General features: G+C 51.6%; 9 protein-coding genes across 9 annotated transcripts, besides 1 other annotated feature; 2 read left to right on the forward strand and 7 right to left on the reverse strand.

Annotated features, from left to right (window-relative positions):
• Positions 1-1127: 1127 nt before the first annotated feature.
• SNOG_13622 (hypothetical protein) lies at positions 1128-1823 on the reverse strand. Its single transcript, XM_001803775.1, has 3 exons — positions 1538-1823; positions 1353-1485; positions 1128-1297 (listed from the first exon to the last, which is right to left on the reverse strand). Exons 1-3 carry the CDS (start codon positions 1715-1717, stop codon positions 1263-1265), a joined length of 348 nt encoding a protein of 115 aa, XP_001803827.1. The 5' UTR covers positions 1718-1823; the 3' UTR covers positions 1128-1262.
• Positions 1824-2354: 531 nt separating this feature from the next.
• SNOG_13623 (hypothetical protein) lies at positions 2355-3002 on the reverse strand (the record flags this gene model as incomplete). The annotated part of the gene is made up of 4 exons (XM_001803776.1): positions 2355-2517; positions 2612-2685; positions 2801-2828; positions 2911-3002. The coding sequence occupies 4 exons, from the start codon at positions 3000-3002 to the stop codon at positions 2355-2357; spliced, it is 357 nt and encodes a 118-aa protein (XP_001803828.1).
• Positions 3003-3273: 271 nt separating this feature from the next.
• On the reverse strand, positions 3274-4509 carry SNOG_13624 (hypothetical protein; the record flags this gene model as incomplete). The annotated part of the gene is made up of 2 exons (XM_001803777.1): positions 3274-4390; positions 4484-4509. 2 exons carry the CDS (start codon positions 4507-4509, stop codon positions 3274-3276), a joined length of 1143 nt encoding a protein of 380 aa, XP_001803829.1.
• A 3144-nt stretch (positions 4510-7653) lies between these two features.
• SNOG_13625 (hypothetical protein) lies at positions 7654-7987 on the forward strand (the record flags this gene model as incomplete). Its single annotated transcript, XM_001803778.1, has 2 exons — positions 7654-7707; positions 7778-7987. The coding sequence occupies 2 exons, from the start codon at positions 7654-7656 to the stop codon at positions 7985-7987; spliced, it is 264 nt and encodes an 87-aa protein (XP_001803830.1).
• Positions 7988-8392: 405 nt separating this feature from the next.
• SNOG_13626 (hypothetical protein) lies at positions 8393-9313 on the reverse strand. Its single transcript, XM_001803779.1, has 4 exons — positions 9261-9313; positions 9176-9206; positions 8915-9119; positions 8393-8823 (listed from the first exon to the last, which is right to left on the reverse strand). Exons 1-4 carry the CDS (start codon positions 9275-9277, stop codon positions 8597-8599), a joined length of 480 nt encoding a protein of 159 aa, XP_001803831.1. The 5' UTR covers positions 9278-9313; the 3' UTR covers positions 8393-8596.
• Positions 9314-9561: 248 nt separating this feature from the next.
• On the forward strand, positions 9562-10640 carry SNOG_13627 (hypothetical protein; the record flags this gene model as incomplete). The annotated part of the gene is made up of 2 exons (XM_001803780.1): positions 9562-9726; positions 9780-10640. 2 exons carry the CDS (start codon positions 9562-9564, stop codon positions 10638-10640), a joined length of 1026 nt encoding a protein of 341 aa, XP_001803832.1.
• A 271-nt stretch (positions 10641-10911) lies between these two features.
• On the reverse strand, positions 10912-11356 carry SNOG_13628 (hypothetical protein; the record flags this gene model as incomplete). The annotated part of the gene is made up of 2 exons (XM_001803781.1): positions 10912-11049; positions 11138-11356. 2 exons carry the CDS (start codon positions 11354-11356, stop codon positions 10912-10914), a joined length of 357 nt encoding a protein of 118 aa, XP_001803833.1.
• A 791-nt stretch (positions 11357-12147) lies between these two features.
• SNOG_13629 (hypothetical protein) lies at positions 12148-13437 on the reverse strand (the record flags this gene model as incomplete). The annotated part of the gene is made up of 2 exons (XM_001803782.1): positions 12148-12869; positions 12918-13437. 2 exons carry the CDS (start codon positions 13435-13437, stop codon positions 12484-12486), a joined length of 906 nt encoding a protein of 301 aa, XP_001803834.1. The 3' UTR covers positions 12148-12483.
• Positions 13438-14125: 688 nt separating this feature from the next.
• Positions 14126-14206: a sequence feature (Short protein (SNOG_20150, EDP89836.1) was converted to a misc_feature.).
• Positions 14207-15138: 932 nt separating this feature from the next.
• On the reverse strand, positions 15139-16134 carry SNOG_13630 (hypothetical protein; the record flags this gene model as incomplete). Its single annotated transcript, XM_001803784.1, has 2 exons — positions 15139-15989; positions 16044-16134. 2 exons carry the CDS (start codon positions 16132-16134, stop codon positions 15139-15141), a joined length of 942 nt encoding a protein of 313 aa, XP_001803836.1.
• Positions 16135-16327: the final 193 nt, after the last annotated feature.

Raw genomic sequence — 16327 nt, forward strand, 5'->3', positions numbered from 1 at the left:
CGCACTACCACATCCAACACTCGACCCCGATGCGAGGCGGTCCAGGGGCAGCTCTCCTCCAGAATGACATTAGACTATGCCTCTTGGCGTGGGTCTTCACAGTGATTCGTTTTTTCTCAAGCATGCACCAAATTTCTTCACTGTTTCATTGCGATAACACAGCCTAGGAATAGCCCACACACCAAGTCTCTTCTTATAGCTTTGTAGACTGACATGCCCGGTCGCTGGAGGATTGAATGAAACATCGCCAAATCCTTAGACTCCGACAGCGAAATCTACCTCCACAGAAGCACACCCCATATTCGAGCGACATTGATGTCATCACCTGCAAGTCCCTATTTCAGGCATACCGGAACTTGAAGGAAGAGTCCTTGCACTGATCGGCACAATAGCGTAGCGGCTACGACCGCTGCTTTCCGATGTGTGCAACTACTGTTGCATGTGTGTCGTCAGCAACTACACAATAATGATGGCGACCTCCAGATGAGCTCTTCGTTCGTACGATATCCTCCACGAGTACCGATCTGGCAGCACCTGTTACCCCATAAAGCTGGACTAGTTAAAGAAGCGCGTCATGCTAGACTTTCACAATTTGGTTTTACCGTTTGACCGAGGATGGGACGATCGATGCAGCTACGATAGCCCGCAACCAACATGTGAAATCACTACACAACTCTATGCGGACGACGTCTGATAACCTCACGGTTGTTATCTGCGGTCGGCGGGATGCGATTATTGAGATGCTCTCGCCAAGTCCAAGTACAACTGCAACTGTTGGCGTTGGAAGGCGATCATACGTCACATTGCATATGATAAAAATCTGGCCATGTCGCAACTGGACTTTCGCATCCTGTACACATTTTTACATCATCGCGGCCCTTTTTTTCGGTGAATACCTACATGGCTGTATACCTACTCTTTCGTCAAGCGTGTTACCGAAAAGCTACATCCGAGGTACATGCATACGCTTGTGGTTCACCCAAGGCATCATCGCGCTATCCGGGCCTCTGGAGAAGACGCAAGTCATACCTCGGCTGGGTATGCGCTTGTGAAAATCTCCGTGTTAGTAGAATCACTAATCGAACCTCCGAAATGATTTCACAAGATCATCGCGCCTCCAACCGCATGTCAGGTGAAGAAGAATATCATTTACATAGTACAAGTGGGGTATAAACGCTCTCTACGCTCTCAACTGCTTAGCGTAATCGCCTGTCGGATCTGATCGTCTCTGTCGCTCTCATTTGTCATTGATCTGGTTGTTTTCAATTGCAAGCTTGTTCCATAAAGTCAAGCGCCGCTGCAAGAGATCGTTAGCATGTTGGCCATGTTGGATCGGTGGTAGAGAAACATACCCAAGTTCTCGCCAATATTGCAGAATGACGATGTGCAGGAGGCGACGTCGTCGAAGAAAGGTCCGCATAGACAGTCGTCGTCTGCGTTCGGATCGCAACTTGAATCTGCTGCAGCTTGGTTCCAGCAGTCCGTCTGTGAGAGGTATTAGTCACGTGCCGCTTTTGTAGGACGATTCGATACTTACTGGACATTTTCCAACCATGCCTGGTCCCATACCTGGTCCACCTGGCCCCGGTGGTGGTCCAGGTGGTCCTGGGGGAGGCGGCGGCGCTCTTATCGCTAACGGTGAAGACGGAGACACCGGTGACGCAACCGCACCAATCGACCCAACCACAACCGCAACCAACGACAAAGAGATTTTCATGTTGTATCGCGTAAACTAAAACAATAAGACAGTGGTGCAAGTATGATGACTCCACATTCGATTCGGACTTGGCGTGGCGATGCAAGACGTGGAACGAACAAGCCCAATGCCAGAAATCCCCAACACGCCCGCACATCAGGTTATATAAACGTGCTCATCGCGAGGGAATTACTCCCCCGGAAATTATGTTTTATTAACGCCAGCCCGCTATTACCCTCGACATGTAGCGTTTCTACTCCTGCCGCACCATGCGTTACACATGACCCTTGAAACCCACACACAACCACGCGCAACGGGCAATGATGTTCAAATCCAGATGTGATCTCCTGGCGCGTAGAAGACAAGGGGCATTCGAGAAGGAATAAGAAGTGGGACGGGCGGATTGAACTGTGCTGTTCATCGCATGTTATGTTGGTTGTTCGTGGTGGTGATGCATGACTGCAGATGGACATGGAGACGGAGATGAGAAGATGAGCGCACGATACAGAGATGACAAAACCCACCACCCCCCCCCCCCAACGGAACCCTTTCAACAAACACGAATTCAAAAACATCTCGCGTATGTGAACGTACATTTGTCATTCCGGCTGTTCGGCTCCCATACACTGCCGGCCCGGGAGCTTGGTTCATCACACAATCACACAGTAACATCTGCGCGTGCCGGCAGCCGCTGGACTTGTTTCAACGGCGGGCTTACTCGAGTGCGAGATGGAATGGGGATTTCGGGGGCCACAGGGCCAAGAGCTTGAGTGGGGTCCTTGGTTGGATGGATTTGAACCGCAGCCGCCTGAGTTGTTTTACTGGATTAGGTTTCAGAAATACATATCCAAGTGGATGTGTTCTGAGTGCCGATAGCCGCCTGAGTTGTTTTACTGTCCACAGTTTATGAAATACATATCTCCGTGCAGGGAACTTGAAGCTGGTCTCCGCCTTTGTTTTGTAGTACACGAATGCATGTCGGTAGCCGTCTATATTCGTTTCAATATGGTTTTTTAGGAGCCTGTGTGTGGCTAAAATTAGGCGTGCATGTAGGTGGAGATGAAGAGAAGCAGACGTTGGACTGGACTGGAATGGAAGGCTTACATGCGTAAGCATGATTGCAGCGACAGGACTGCGATGGTGTCACGTCTTGTGTGCTACAAGCAAGTCGGAGATTTGCTTCACGGCGAAGCATATGTTAGACGCTAGCTTACAGTGGCGCTGTGTATCGCAACACGGATCTCAAGTGGGATCTGCTCTGCTGCAAATCAAATAGCAGACTAGAACTCATAGGCATAGGCGGCATGGTTACTTTGGCATCTGATATTGTGCCCGTTAGCTTGTACAGATATTTGCCTTCTTGCGAAGCATATGTCAGACCCTTATTCTCAAGGAACACCAAAGTCGAACGCAACTCCAATCTTTGTTAAAAGCTAATATTTTTTTTATTCTAAGCTACAGGATTGCTAAATAAGACCTAATTTTTCGATCCCGCAGTTCAGAATTTAACACAGTGTTGTGGTTGCAAAGTTATTCGAAGTGCAGTACAGGTAGTTCGCGGATGGCCATCGGAAGATTTACATCGATTCTCCACCATCTGAGCCCTCGTTTTCGAGTGATTCTCCATCATCAGCAACCCCACCAGGACGCTGAGAGAGTCCCTGAAGGCCTCCAGGAAGCTGGGATCCCATATCATTGACCATCTTTGCCATCACCAACGTTGCTAGGGTAGAGAGAGTCTGGTTAAGCTGCTGGAAGTCCCTAGAAGCAGCAGTGTTCCCAGTGTTCTTCCTCTTATAACTTGGCTCTCGGACCTCTCGAAGTTGAGCTCTAACGTTCTCAGAAGGTTGTTGAACGGTTGTTGCAACGAGGTCAGCAACTCGGCCAGCAACCTGAGCTTCTTGCCGGACAGTAGAGGTTGCTGACGCCAGGATAGCTGCAGTATCAGGCATGAGAGTGAGGTCAAAGTCAACCTGGATGACGTCGTTGGGGTGCTCGTAGGCTAGCTGGTTTACCAGCTCCATACACACTGCCCATCTGGTGTAGTAGTGGAGGTCCTCTAGGCCATGGAGACTCTCAATTTTTGCGTACTTCTTCTGGCCACGAACCGGGTAGATAACCACCTGCAAGTCCATCTGTTTCATAGGAGAAGCCTGCATTGCAACCACTGACGTAACCCAATCCTTCACCACTTGGTAGCTCCCTTTGCGAGTGTCCCATTTGGAGTTTCTCCAGCCAGGCAGTGGCTTGGTGTTTTTGCCAGGACCAGCAGTGTAAAACACCCGCCAACGAGCGTCAAAAAGCGTCTCAAATGACGTAGGAGACTCCGAGCGGAGACGAGGAGGTTGAGGACGTGAGCCAAATTGAAGGTTTCGAGCAGAAGGTGGGCGTTGAGCTGACGCGGGTGGCTCCTCGTCATCGTCCTCAACCTCAATTAAGTCATCGTCGGCAAGGTCGTTTGGAGCAGCTTGAACAACCCCAGCCGGCTGGCTGAACGGGAATTGAGACTCCTGAGGCTGGGTTGGGGTGAAGGGCGGTGTTGGCAACTGCCCTTGAGCGTCACCACCAGCCGGCTGGCTGAACGGGAATTGAGACTCCTGAGACTGGGTTGAGGTGAAGGGCGGTGTTGACAAATGCCCTTGAGCGTCACCACCTCGCCCCTTGGGCGTACGTTTGGGCGTCTTTTTGGTGACTCTATTAGACGCTTGACTGCTCGGTAACTCCCTAAGGGGAGCCCTCCTAATGGGGTTAACACAGCGGCAATAGGAATAGTTGCTGGGCACCTACTTGTTGCGGCGGGGGGAAGGCCTCATCGTATGCAATGGGGATGAAAATAACAGCTCCAGCAGTGAGGGAATGCCCATTTTATCATCCTCGGAGCATCCCCTCTCCCTGACGTACTGCTACGAAGCAAATGTGAGTACATCAACAATACCACTCAAACGTCTTTAGAACACGCTGCAAAAAGTGTCATTGCAGGCAAGAAGCGCAGACTTTGAAATTTCGGGCAGCCCGAAGTCTCACGCTCGGGGCAAGTCCTGTTTTTGCTGTTGTTGTTTTCACTCTCTTACATCAGCAATATGACTTTAGAACACGCTGCAAAAAGTGTCATCGCAGGCAAGAAGCGCAGACTATGAAATTTCGGGCAGCCTGAAGTCTTACGCTCGGGGCAAGTCCTGTTCTGAGCAACAGATACGCTGGAGTTTTACAGTTTTACCCGAGCGGAGTACACCTTCACGGTATCAATCACGCCACAGAAGCTTACACTTTTGTTGGAAATTCACACAAAGGACGCTTTGAGCAACGATAAGATCGTGGAGCAGATTTTAATGCGACGAACACGTCCTTCAGCAAATACGTCCATCGAATGATTTACATCTAGGCATGGATGAGCGCAGCGACCATGCAAGCTCTACAAGTGCTTACATGATAAAATGATGAAAATCTGCCAGTCTCATGTCGTGTAGCAGAGCATTTCGGTCTGACGAGGATGTTCAAGAAACCCGCACAGTTTCTCCGAGGTTCGGAAAGTTTTCGTCACCGCTAGCAAGGAAATCAGGTGATGATGTATTCAACAAACTCAAAATGCATGTGTCAGTCGATCGGCCCTTAACAGAGGTTTTTTGTTGGCAATGCGTGTGCATGGTCCACTGACGTCGTCCCGATAATCGTTCCGGTGAGCATTAGCATGTGCTTATACACTCGGACGGTGAAAAACGTGTTAAAATTGTTACCCACAAAAACCGCAAGAGACTTATCCCAAATCCGTCGTCAAGCTTTGTGGGGTGAATTTTGCGGCCTATGTGCGACTTCACTGTCTGGGCATGGAGAAGTGTAGTCCGAAGGAAAGCCAAATCTGGTATAAACACACATTCCGGAGTGAGTCAGCGCATTGTTCATCCCCGACTACGACAAAATTAAAGATTCGTTTTGCTTTCCCTTCTTACGCTTTTTGCAAAAAGCGTCAGATAGCTAGGCTTCTTCTCAACTCGAGCGCTCTGCTTTGACACTGTCGTTTTTCAAGAAGTGCATGCTACAAATGGATGAGCAGGCCATACTGACGCGCCGTGTCCTGAGTGACTTTAGGGAAGATCTTTGGACCATTTTGGGTACCTGAGTAGTCAAGTCGTGGGACAGGTTCGGTTAGGTTTTCATCATGCAATTTGCTTCTCAGCAAAGCAAAATGCATACACCATCTTGCAGTATGCGGTGTGTGGCGGTGCCAATATTTTCACGGCTAGCACAAGTAGAGCTATTCGATTCGAGCGAAGTTCCAAATGTCTTCCCTGGTCGTACTATCTCGTCCTTGTCATATTAACGAGGACGTGAAGTTACTCTTCGCAGACAAGCTTTTCCGAACTTCCGCTTATTCTAGCATATTCGGGCTACCGGGGCGCATTCCCATTTGCACAATGGGTAGCTCGTTCAACGTTGGCGGGTCCTTCGTGTCAACTATGTTAGACGTTACGATCTATCCGCAATCATGGTTACATGACATCTTCTTGAAAATCCGTGGATTCGGATAGAATCCCTCACGTGATGTTCGCTACTCAGAAACTCTGGGACTGCGTAGTCTCCCACAAATATGGATAGAGTAAGAACGAAACGCCACCAGTGTCACGAAGACTGCCAAACATTGCATTCACATTCCTCAATCATCCATAACTGTGAAACTGACCCATTGCAGTCCACATGATGCGCAATAGCCATACAGAAGACTCCAGTTTTTTTGCTTATGCTATGCTACCTTCCAGCTTGTTTCGTCCCTGCCTATGTATGGAAACAAGCAGTTGGTCTTACGTGAGATCGAGCGCGGACTTTCGGCACTCCGTTTCAACTGGAGCATGGAGATTTCGCATGACTTTGGTTTGATAGCATTGGCTTGATATATGTCATATGCAAGCTAGGTGTGGATTCGAGCATTGAGCATCGAGTGTCAAGTATCGAATGCAATCGCACGTGTATACACCGGTTCCAGCGAACAGTGTGCAGGGGGCGCTGGCTTGAGTGTATTGTGATGGGAAGTTTAAAGATACTAGACTATTAAGAATTTCGGGCTGCCCGAAATTTGTTGATGGGTTAGATTGTCCTATCTTAAGCCGCACAAGGTACCAGAAGTAGGGGGTTCCAGCGAAAAGTGTGCAGGGGGCGCTAGCTTGAGTACATTGCGATGGGAAGTTCAAAGATACTAGACTGTTATGAATTTCGGGCAGCCCGAAAATTTGTTAATAGGTTAGATTGTCTCATCTTAAGCCGCTAGAATTTAAAACCCAACCTATCAACGAATTTCGGGCAGCCCGAAATTCGCAAACCTTCATAGTGTCGAGCAGAGGACAGTGCAGGGTGCAAATGAGACTAGGAGTGGAAGTGCTTTCACATAGTCTGGTGTTGCAAGCACTCGACTTTCACAATACTCCTACGTCGCTAGAATATGAAATAGAGCGGGCAGTTGAAGACTACACCTTGTTGTTGTAGCTGATTTGCAGTGTCAGATAGGGTAACTCTCTTGACTGGATCCTTTGACTGTTTAGCAATGATTGTGTGAGATGTCTATTTTTCAGAGGATTCGTTGAATATGTTGTAGTTTGAGCTTGATGATATTCACGAGGAGTGAGTGTTAGTTGGACTTGTTGAAGTTTGCGTCGTGATAATTGCGTCATCGACGAAACAAAGAGCTTCGCGACACATTATTTCAGCAGTTTTAACATATGCTTCTTGTAAATTACTTGCAGAATGATCACAATCCGAAGAATAACGTTTTGTTGGAGTATGTTTTTTTAAGGAGAGTCGCTGGATATGCAGGGACGGCTCATCCTTTTTATTTTCGCACGGACCCTTCATTTGTCCAACATTGAATTCAACAAACAAGCACAAACTCACAGCCTGCTTACATCACGTCACAACCCCCTCAAACCTCTCACACCCTCTCCTACACCTGCTCAAACAGGCATCCAACCATGTCCTTCCTCCTCCCCTCCACGCCGGGCCTCCTGCCCAAATGGCTCCTTTTCGTACGTCGCCGCACTACCCCTGCCCCAATCCTCAAAAGCGCCGCGAACTAACGCGACAACTTGCATATAGACCGCGATCGTCTCCGTCGGCAACTCGATTCAGGCATACAGCACCCTCGCATTCACGTCGCGCGTATACAACCCTACATCCATCGACCCGCCGCCTACAACGCCGAAACATGTTACTGCGCTGAGTAGTCGGACGTTTGGGACGTGGACGTTCTTGGCTGCGGTCATAAGGATGTATGCGGCGTACAATATTGAGAATCCTGCGATGTAAGTTTGCAGCGCGAATCGAATGAGGGGCGTGATGGCTAATATGATGGGGGTAGATATCAATTGGCGATGTGGGCGTACATGTGCGCTTTTGGACATTTCATGTCGGAGTGGCAAGTGTTCAGGACAACGAGATGGGGATTGCCGCTTGCGGGGCCGATGTTCATCAGTACGGGCACGTTGGCTTGGATGTTCACTCAGTGGAATGCATATGTGACGGCATAGCACAAGAGGTACAAAAGCTGAAGGTTAGTAGGCCGCAGGGCCAAGCATAGTCGACAACACCTCATAATGATAACTGTAATATGTGAGAGAGTACAAGCTTTCCAATGTGAGAGCTCCGATTCGTTATGTCGTCGTATCATGCACATCTCACGTTGAGGACACCAGTCGCATGCAGTAGACGTCCTTGACTTTTTGACCTGCCTCGGCGGCTTTTTGACCTCCCGAGGGCTTTCATTGATCATAGCTGGAAAACATACATGACCCATTGGGACTCCGAATTCCTCAACCCAGATGCAGAGTTTTGTCCGTATTGAAACCCATTCACACTCCGTCCCGGTCACGCTCTTCTGCTTTCCTCATCATGAAACCGTTACTCCATCCCATGCGCTTAGAACTTGGAGAACTGCTTGGCGGCCTTTCCGCTTCGGGGGAGGACACGGAGGACGTTGAAGCGGACAGTCTTGGAGAGGGGCCTGCACTGACCGACGACGACCTGGTCACCGGGCTCGACACGGAAAGCGGGCGAGACGTGCGCAGCGAGATTCTTGTGGCGCTTCTCGTAACGGGAGTACTTGGGGATGAAGTGGAGGTATTCACGGCGGATGATCAAGGTGCCTGGACCCGGTTAGTACATGCTGCCAAGACTAAATTTGATATCCCATTCCAGTGCCACTTGCGCCATCTGTGATATCGGGGATGAACGTACGGTGCATCTTGGTGGACATGACGGTACCGGTGAGGATACGGCCACGGATGGAAACCATGCCGGTGAACGGGCACTTCTTGTCGATGTAGGTACCCTCAATGGCGTTCTTGGGGGTACGGAAACCCAGACCGACGTCCTTGTACCATCTCCTGTTGCGGGTGTTCTTGCGGGGTCCGCCGACCTTGTGGTTGAGGAAGATGTGAGGCTATCGCGGCGCATTAGCATCGAGCATGTCTATCGCGGTGGGTGGAAAAGCAGTACCTGCTTCTGGTAAGCGCGCTCGGACTGGACACTGTGTCGCCATTAGCAATTGATCGAGTGTGTCTCGGTATATCGATCAACGTACGTGAGCTCGGTAGCCATGGTTGCGGTCGTGTGGTGTTGTCGGTCGTCTTCCGTGAAGCTGATAATTCGAAATCCGTCGTGGCTCGCTTAGCTCACGGCCACGACAAGAGGAAAAACGTCGGCCCGCCGCAGCGCTAGTCCAGGGTCGCGCTCTTGGCCAATCGGCACTCGGTCAATAGCGGGCTTCGCAATGCTCCATGTGAGATCCTCCGCCTAGCCTACACGCTTTTTGTTGTGTAGACCGTTGCTGCTCCTTTTGAGGCTACCCCTCTTCATCTAATTCTTGTCCATTGTATTACAAGATGTCGAGCATCACGGAGACTTTTGGTGTTCGCATTGATGCGACCAATTCTCTCGTCCAAGCTGCAATCTATGGCTTCCTGCTTGCTGGTGTTGCAGCATTTGCAGCTCCTATCGTTAGCACCATCCGAGTTCTGTTGAGCCTGTTTGTCCTTCCTGGCAAATCTGTATGTGACTGTTTTGCGCTTTCGTCACTGGAAACTCTCTAACACCTCACCAGCTCAGCAGCTTCGGTCCCCGTGGTACTTGGGCCCTCATCACCGGTGCCTCTGATGGCATTGGTAAGGAGTTCGCACTCGCCCTTGCAGCCAAGGGCTACAACCTCATCCTCGTATCTCGTACCCAGTCCAAGCTTGACTCGCTCGCTGCAGACATCTCTTCCAAATATGGTCCCAAGATCTCCACCAAGACGCTCGCCATGGACTTCGCGCAGAACAAGGATTCAGACTACAACAACTTGAAGAAGCTTGTGGATGGATTGGACGTCAGCATCCTCATCAACAATGTCGGATTGAGCCACAGCATCCCAGTGCCGTTTGCCGAGACACCCAAGCAGGAGATGACCGACATCATCATGATCAATTGCATGGCTACGCTTCGTGTTACGCAGCTCCTTACACCAGGCATGATCTCTCGCAAGCGTGGCCTGATTCTCACAATGGCGTCTTTCGGTGGCTTCTTCCCCACTCCACTCCTTGCAACCTATTCTGGTAGCAAAGCATTCCTCCAACAGTGGTCATCTGCCCTTGGATCCGAGCTCGAGCCCCATGGCGTACATGTCCAGTGCGTACAGTCCCACCTCATTACCACCGCCATGTCGAAGATCCGCAAGCCATCTGCTCTTGTGCCCAACCCGAAGCAGTTCGTCAAGGCTACTTTGAGCAAGCTTGGCCGATCTGGAGGCGCACAAAACGTCGCCTTTACAAGCACACCATACTGGAGCCACGGTATCATGCAATGGTTCTTGTCGAGGTTCTTGGGTGAGAGGTCACCAATTGTTGTCAAGATCAACAGGGGCATGCACGAGGATATTCGAAGGCGCGCATTGAGGAAAGCTGAGAGGGACGCGAAGAAGCAGTAATTCTGAGGATTTGACCATGAGCAAAAAAAAGTGTCAAATACAAGGACGCAGTAATTCTATATGAAAGAAGGTATCATGACGACACATACTTGCAGCCAGGAGCAAACGGAACGCCATGCATACATATGTTGTACACTAATTTGTATACCCCAAAATACATCTCTTCCACCACGTTATTATTCACCAACATTATTTTTTCAACTCCGTCCACGTCCACTGCTTCCGCAAATTCTGGTGATCCCGCACCTCTTCCTCTTCCACCTCGTCATCACTACTCCCCGCACTGCTGCAACTTCGCCGGCTCTCTTTCTCCAAACTTGTTCTCGTGATCGACACACACCCTTCCTCCAACAGATTCCCATGACCATAGCCAGTCAAGGGATGTGATGTATTCGACGGCATAGTAAATCTGCACGAGTTGTCAATCTCATCCACATGGAGCAAGAAAACTGAAAGGCTTACATGAATCCCCTTCCCTCGACCAGATCTACACTCACGACACCTCCGCTTTCTTCGACTGCTTGTCGCAACTTTGTGTGCAGGCTTGGCCGGCTGCTGGGATCCAATATGCGAACGGTGTAGCTCTCTATCGCCTGCGTGGAGGTGTGAAATCTCTCATGCTGCGTCCCATCTTGCGCCGGTCTCTGTTGCTGAGGTGGAGAATCCGCGCGGTGCGATGCCCACGGGGCACGAAACGAGAGTGCAAACCACGCCATTGTGTGTAAACCAAGAGCGTCCAAGTAGCGCAGCCGTCCTTGATATATGCAGAAGATGTGTGAAGGCAAGTCCAGCTTCGTCGTTTGTGTCCACTTTGCGTGTGTGTGAACGAATCCAATTTCAACAAAGAAACAATAAAACCCCAAGATCGACGTGAGACACCCAATCCCTCGACACTTCTAGTCTCATTACATATATGACATCTCCCCCAAAAAAAACTCCCAACCAAGGGCCACTCTTCCGATACGAAGTAAACCCACGCCACCCGCGCCCCCTCTACCGCATCAGCCAGCGCCTAGCACACATTCCTCCAACCATTTACCGTGCCTTGCCCCATCGCAGTGCCTGGAAATCCAGCACAATGGGCTTGCTGCACGTAACCCCCCAAATAAGCGGCGTTGCACAAAGCCCATGCCCACGATTCTCGCAGCCCGATGGTCGCCGCGAGGTTTGTTTCGCGGGTGCGCGCAGATTGCCGCGGGACATGCATTTGTATCTCGATGGAGATGGGCGATGGTGGGAAAAAGGAAAAATGCTGCGAATGAAATGAAATGGACTGGGCGCCCGGCCTGTGTACCCGAGGGCTTTCGAGTCCGATGGGCTGGGTCAGGAAGCGGGCCGAGAAGCGCAAAAGTGTGTGTGACGGGGGCGGCAGGGAGGCGTCAGGAAAAAGTAAATAGGACTGATCAGTTTAGTTTTCGTTTCCAAATTTGGTGCTGCGGGAGGGCAGGAAGTCAAATGAGGCGTCGGAGCGCCCATGATTTATCTACATGCATGTAACGCTTGATTCAGGCGACGTACATGAGGCGGACAGCCCAGCTGTCACACACACGCCTCTTACTCATTTCCAGCACCCCAACCCAAAGCCCAGGATATCTTTTTTTCGTGTTGCTCGTTCGTCGTTCAAGAAGCAGAGTCTATCCCAATCGACCGCAAAAATATGTCCATGGGTGTGGCAAAGCGGGGTCAATGGTTCAAGTTGATGGTAAATCGAAATGATGGAGCAAGCGAGAAAAGGCGAGTGGTTATGCTTGAAACGAAGAGTCCATGCGAAGACGTGCAAGACTGAGAGAGGGAGCATCCTATAACTCCAAATCTTGTACTTTGCGTACTTCCTCCCATAGATTCACTGCACTCTCGGCTCTGAGCTACGTGGTGTCAGCTTGATGTGAGGAAAGTGAGCACTGCAACGTACCTTGAGCAGGTGCAACTCGAGTTCTCCGTCTGAGGTTGGCGAGTTGAAGAGCAGTCGTCCTTCCTTCGGTTTCTCTCCACTGGTGTCGCCACCGAACACGAGCTGTTTTGTCACGGCGGCATTGAGTAGCAGTCGATGTGTACCATCGGCGCGGAGGACGAAGCGTGCTTTCTTTGGCTCCTCGTCGGTGACGTTGAACTTGAAATTGCCTACTCCGCGTTCTTTCCATGCTTTGGTTGTGCCCTCGCCAGTCATGATGTAGAGCTTTGCGCGACCAGTCCAGACAGTTGTCTCGCCCTCCTCACCAGTCTCATGAGCTATAAAGTTGTTAGTCGACGTCGGTTTCAAAGGGCTGCAGAACTCACGTTGCTGTGAGAGCAACGGTTGGCTTGTTTGCCGCTCCTTGTCGTTGTTCTCTTTCTCGGTGTCGTCCTCTTCGCCATCGTCCTCGTCCGATACATCGGCATCCTTGTCGTGCCCAGGAGTGCCGAAGGCCGTTGCTTTTGCCTTAAGACCTTTAATCGTGAGATCTGTGGGGGTCGCGAACGATGACAATGCTGATTTCGATCCGCTAATTGCTCCAAAGCCACCACCCAGTGAACTTCCGAATGTACTGCCGCCAAATGCCGATTTGCTTGCCCCTCCCAGAGCTCCAAATCCACTAGCTGGCACAGCTGGCGCCGCAGTGCTTCCAGCAAAAGATCCAAGTGAGTTGCCTGATGTTGCAGCGAAAGGAGACTTTGACCCCGGGCTGGCAAGCCCGCCGAATGGAGAAGCAGACTTGGCAAGGCTTCCAAAGCCTGATGCTTTGAACTTGTCATCTGAGGTCTGCGGAAGGAGTTCGGGTCGGTCAGACGACTTGGGTGCTTGCGACTTGGGAGACATGGCGGCGAACGGAGACGCCGCTGAAGTGTTGGCGAAGCCACTTCCCGGGGGTATCTTATTTGTGGTTAGCCACGGACACAATTTGCCATCTTGCGCACACATACCTTGGCAGTCGAGGTTGTGGCATTTGCGGCAGGTACCGCGTTGTCCTTGTCTCGCAGTCGCTTCGAGTCACGCTCGTCTTCCGCACTTGTAATTGGTTTTCCGTTGGTAGTCGTATCCTTTTCCGACTGTGCATTCGCGGCCGCGCCCTCGACCTGATCGCGTGTCCGCTTATTCTTCGGGCTCGTGCCGCTGTTAGTGGTGGCGGTCTTCGCAACAGCTTTCGACGTGTCTTTGTTGGGGCTCGTCATCTGCTCGTCGCCGTCATTTTCCTCAATCCGCTCCACAGATGCTGCTGGTGGCTTCAAGGGAAGACCGCTCTCAATGTCCTTCACATCTCGAGACCGCTTGCGCACATGATGCCTTTCTGTCTCTTTCTCCTGCTTCTTCTCAGGCTGCTTGTCTGGCTCGGTTTCCTGCTCGAACTCCTCCCGACTGCGCTTCTTCCGTAACCGGCCGCGGTCGCTGTCCGATCCCGAGGCACTGTGCTCGCCGGCTTTGGCGCTGCCATTGGTAGGCTCTTCCATAAACTGGTTCGAAGTCGCAGCGGGCTCTGATGTGGCCTGCGCATCAATACGAGTCTCTTTCAGCTTGTCTCGGACGGGTTTGCCCTCGCTGTCGCTGCTCTTGTCACTCCGCGCGGGTGAGGTGGGGGCTTTTGGTGCATCCTTGACTTCGCTGGAGGAGCTTGTTGCGGCAGCAGATTCGGAATTCTTCGTTGCGTCCGCCATCCTGGTTCAAGGTAGAGTGCTCTCGATATGCGGATACAAGCTGCGTGTGCTAGTTGTTGTGGGGAAGGTGTGCGTTTCGCGCGCGAAATTGGGTGGTCGAGGCTGGCGCGTGGTGTGTAGTGTCTTGGCGGATGTCGAGGATGCGGGTGAATAGTCCGGTGACAATGGACGTGAACAATAGCGGCTACCGTCCTTAGTGAAGGGTGGGTGAAGCGGAGACTGCTGTTGAGCAGGGCGTGTGGCGGGCTGGCTGTGGACCAACACTACAGCTTATTTCCTGTGCTCTGGTGAGTACAATGCCTCCAGCACGTGGCCTGAATCTGGCAGAAGTTTTCTTTCGTCCAGAGTAGAGAGCCAGCGGTGTGTGCTGTAGAAGCTGAAGTGAGGTGGAGCGGTCAAAGCGCTGTCGGATCTTAATGGTCTGGATCCCCACCAATGCGCGGCTTGGTATGGCGGGAGATTACAGAGTCGGTGCACAAACGCGTCGACGAGGGCTCTGCGAGTGGGAAAGCGCGTTGGGTGTGATGAGTGGACAGAGGCTGCACAGGAGCTGGCGCTTCAGAGGTCGTGGTCGAGTGCGTTGTCCGGTACATGAAGACCAATGACGAACGAGTGGGATGCATTGGAGCTAATATGGCGCGCATATCAGCATTGCAGCGGCAGGCGCATACACGTCGAGTCGGCATTTTGTAGGATGATGGAACAACAAAGCAGATTATGATTTTTCTGAGAGATCATGTTATACTGTTTGAGTAACAAAATGTTGAACGCCAAGTATGTCCTCGAGGGCGGTCTGACCCAAACGCCTGGTATCTTGCACCGAGTCTCTAAACGCTGCAGCTACATTTACAAATATAGTTCAAAAGCGCTAGCTGATAAAACAGAGACAGCCCAAGAGCATGTAGAAGACAAACAGCGGGTATACTGCGATGCCCACGCGATTCCTGACCACACCACTTCCGCCCATAATTGACACACCCGCGGCCAGAGACCAGGCTACAAGGACCAAGTATACGGGCACTCTGACGATGATAGGAATGCCAATGGCGCTGAGGAGCGAGGCGATGACGAGCGGGAAGAGCGTGTAGCCGATGATGGAGACGGACTGAAAGAAGGCACTGTATGTAGTCAGTATGTATCCCTTGAGCTTCAAATGGTCAACGTACATGCTGCCTCCCAGGAGCTTGATCTGCATCGTGACGACTGCTTCGCCGATCCAGACCATGGCAAAGACGCCCGAGAAAACAATCTCCTTCTGCTTGCCTCCCGCGCCCCACGAGAGGAACAAGCTCAGTAGCAGACAAAAGACCAGCGGTCCCCACAAGTCCCAGTCTCTTAGCCCGTCGCTCATGCCGCTCTCAAGAAGGATGTCTGCGTCAGGCCATCTGCCTGCCAGGTTTCTCAAGCTTCCCCCAAGGCCATCTGCTTCACCACGCTCTGCAGCGCCAATACCCCCTCCACGCTGCATCATGCCGCCCAGCAGGTACTTGGGGTACAGCACCTGCTTCATCTTCTCCCATATCGCGAGGAGGTCCCGCGACAGCGTATCCCATACCGTCTCGTCGATGGTGTTGGTGGGCGCGCGACGGTCCTCGCCAGGGATGCTCGAGGTCAAGTAGGACTGTGTATTCGCAGCACCTGACCGCGATGAGATGTTTCCAGTCAGCGGTGCGCGGTCCGAGGTCCCCTGCAGCGGGTCGTCTAGGTCGTCGAGGGTCGCTGTGGTGGTCAGCTAATGTGCAGCTATCTGTATACTAGGCGCCTGTCACGCACCATCGTCTGGGTCAATCAAATCGCGCTCCACTGCATCGTCGTCGTAGGGGTTGCCCGAAGAGGTTGAGGCGCTCGGCATCATTGCCGCCATAGTGGAAAACCCTGCTTCGAACGTGTGCGGGATTAATTCTCCGTACGGACAGGTATCGTGGAATCGCAGCTGAGGCTCTGGTGTGGTGTCCTTTCGGGAGCTCAGCGAGGGTGCAGTACTAAACCTGGCTAGTGTTCCGCCCTCAGGGAATGCTTGATTGCTAGCGCGCAGGGGCACAACGACTGGCGTCAGT

This window comes from Parastagonospora nodorum, assembly GCF_000146915.1.
Source record: "Parastagonospora nodorum SN15 chromosome Unknown scaffold_27, whole genome shotgun sequence".
In the NCBI taxonomy this organism is placed as follows: domain Eukaryota; kingdom Fungi; phylum Ascomycota; class Dothideomycetes; order Pleosporales; family Phaeosphaeriaceae; genus Parastagonospora; species Parastagonospora nodorum.

Bases quoted from the DNA above. Each gene is read 5' to 3' on its own strand.
- SNOG_13626 (XM_001803779.1), bottom strand. The intron at 9,120-9,175 runs GTACTGCTTTTC...GCGCCGCGATAG, and splicing joins AGCGCGCTTACCAGAAGCAG to CCTCACATCTTCCTCAACCA. The intron at 8,824-8,914 runs GTACGTTCATCC...AACCGGGTCCAG, and splicing joins CATGTCCACCAAGATGCACC to GCACCTTGATCATCCGCCGT.
- SNOG_13622 (XM_001803775.1), bottom strand. From the start codon at position 1,717: ATGAAAATCTCTTTGTCGTTGGTTGCGGTTGTGGTTGGGTCGATTGGT. The intron at 1,486-1,537 runs GTAAGTATCGAA...TACCTCTCACAG, and splicing joins GCATGGTTGGAAAATGTCCA to ACGGACTGCTGGAACCAAGC. The intron at 1,298-1,352 runs GTATGTTTCTCT...GATCTCTTGCAG, and splicing joins CAATATTGGCGAGAACTTGG to CGGCGCTTGACTTTATGGAA.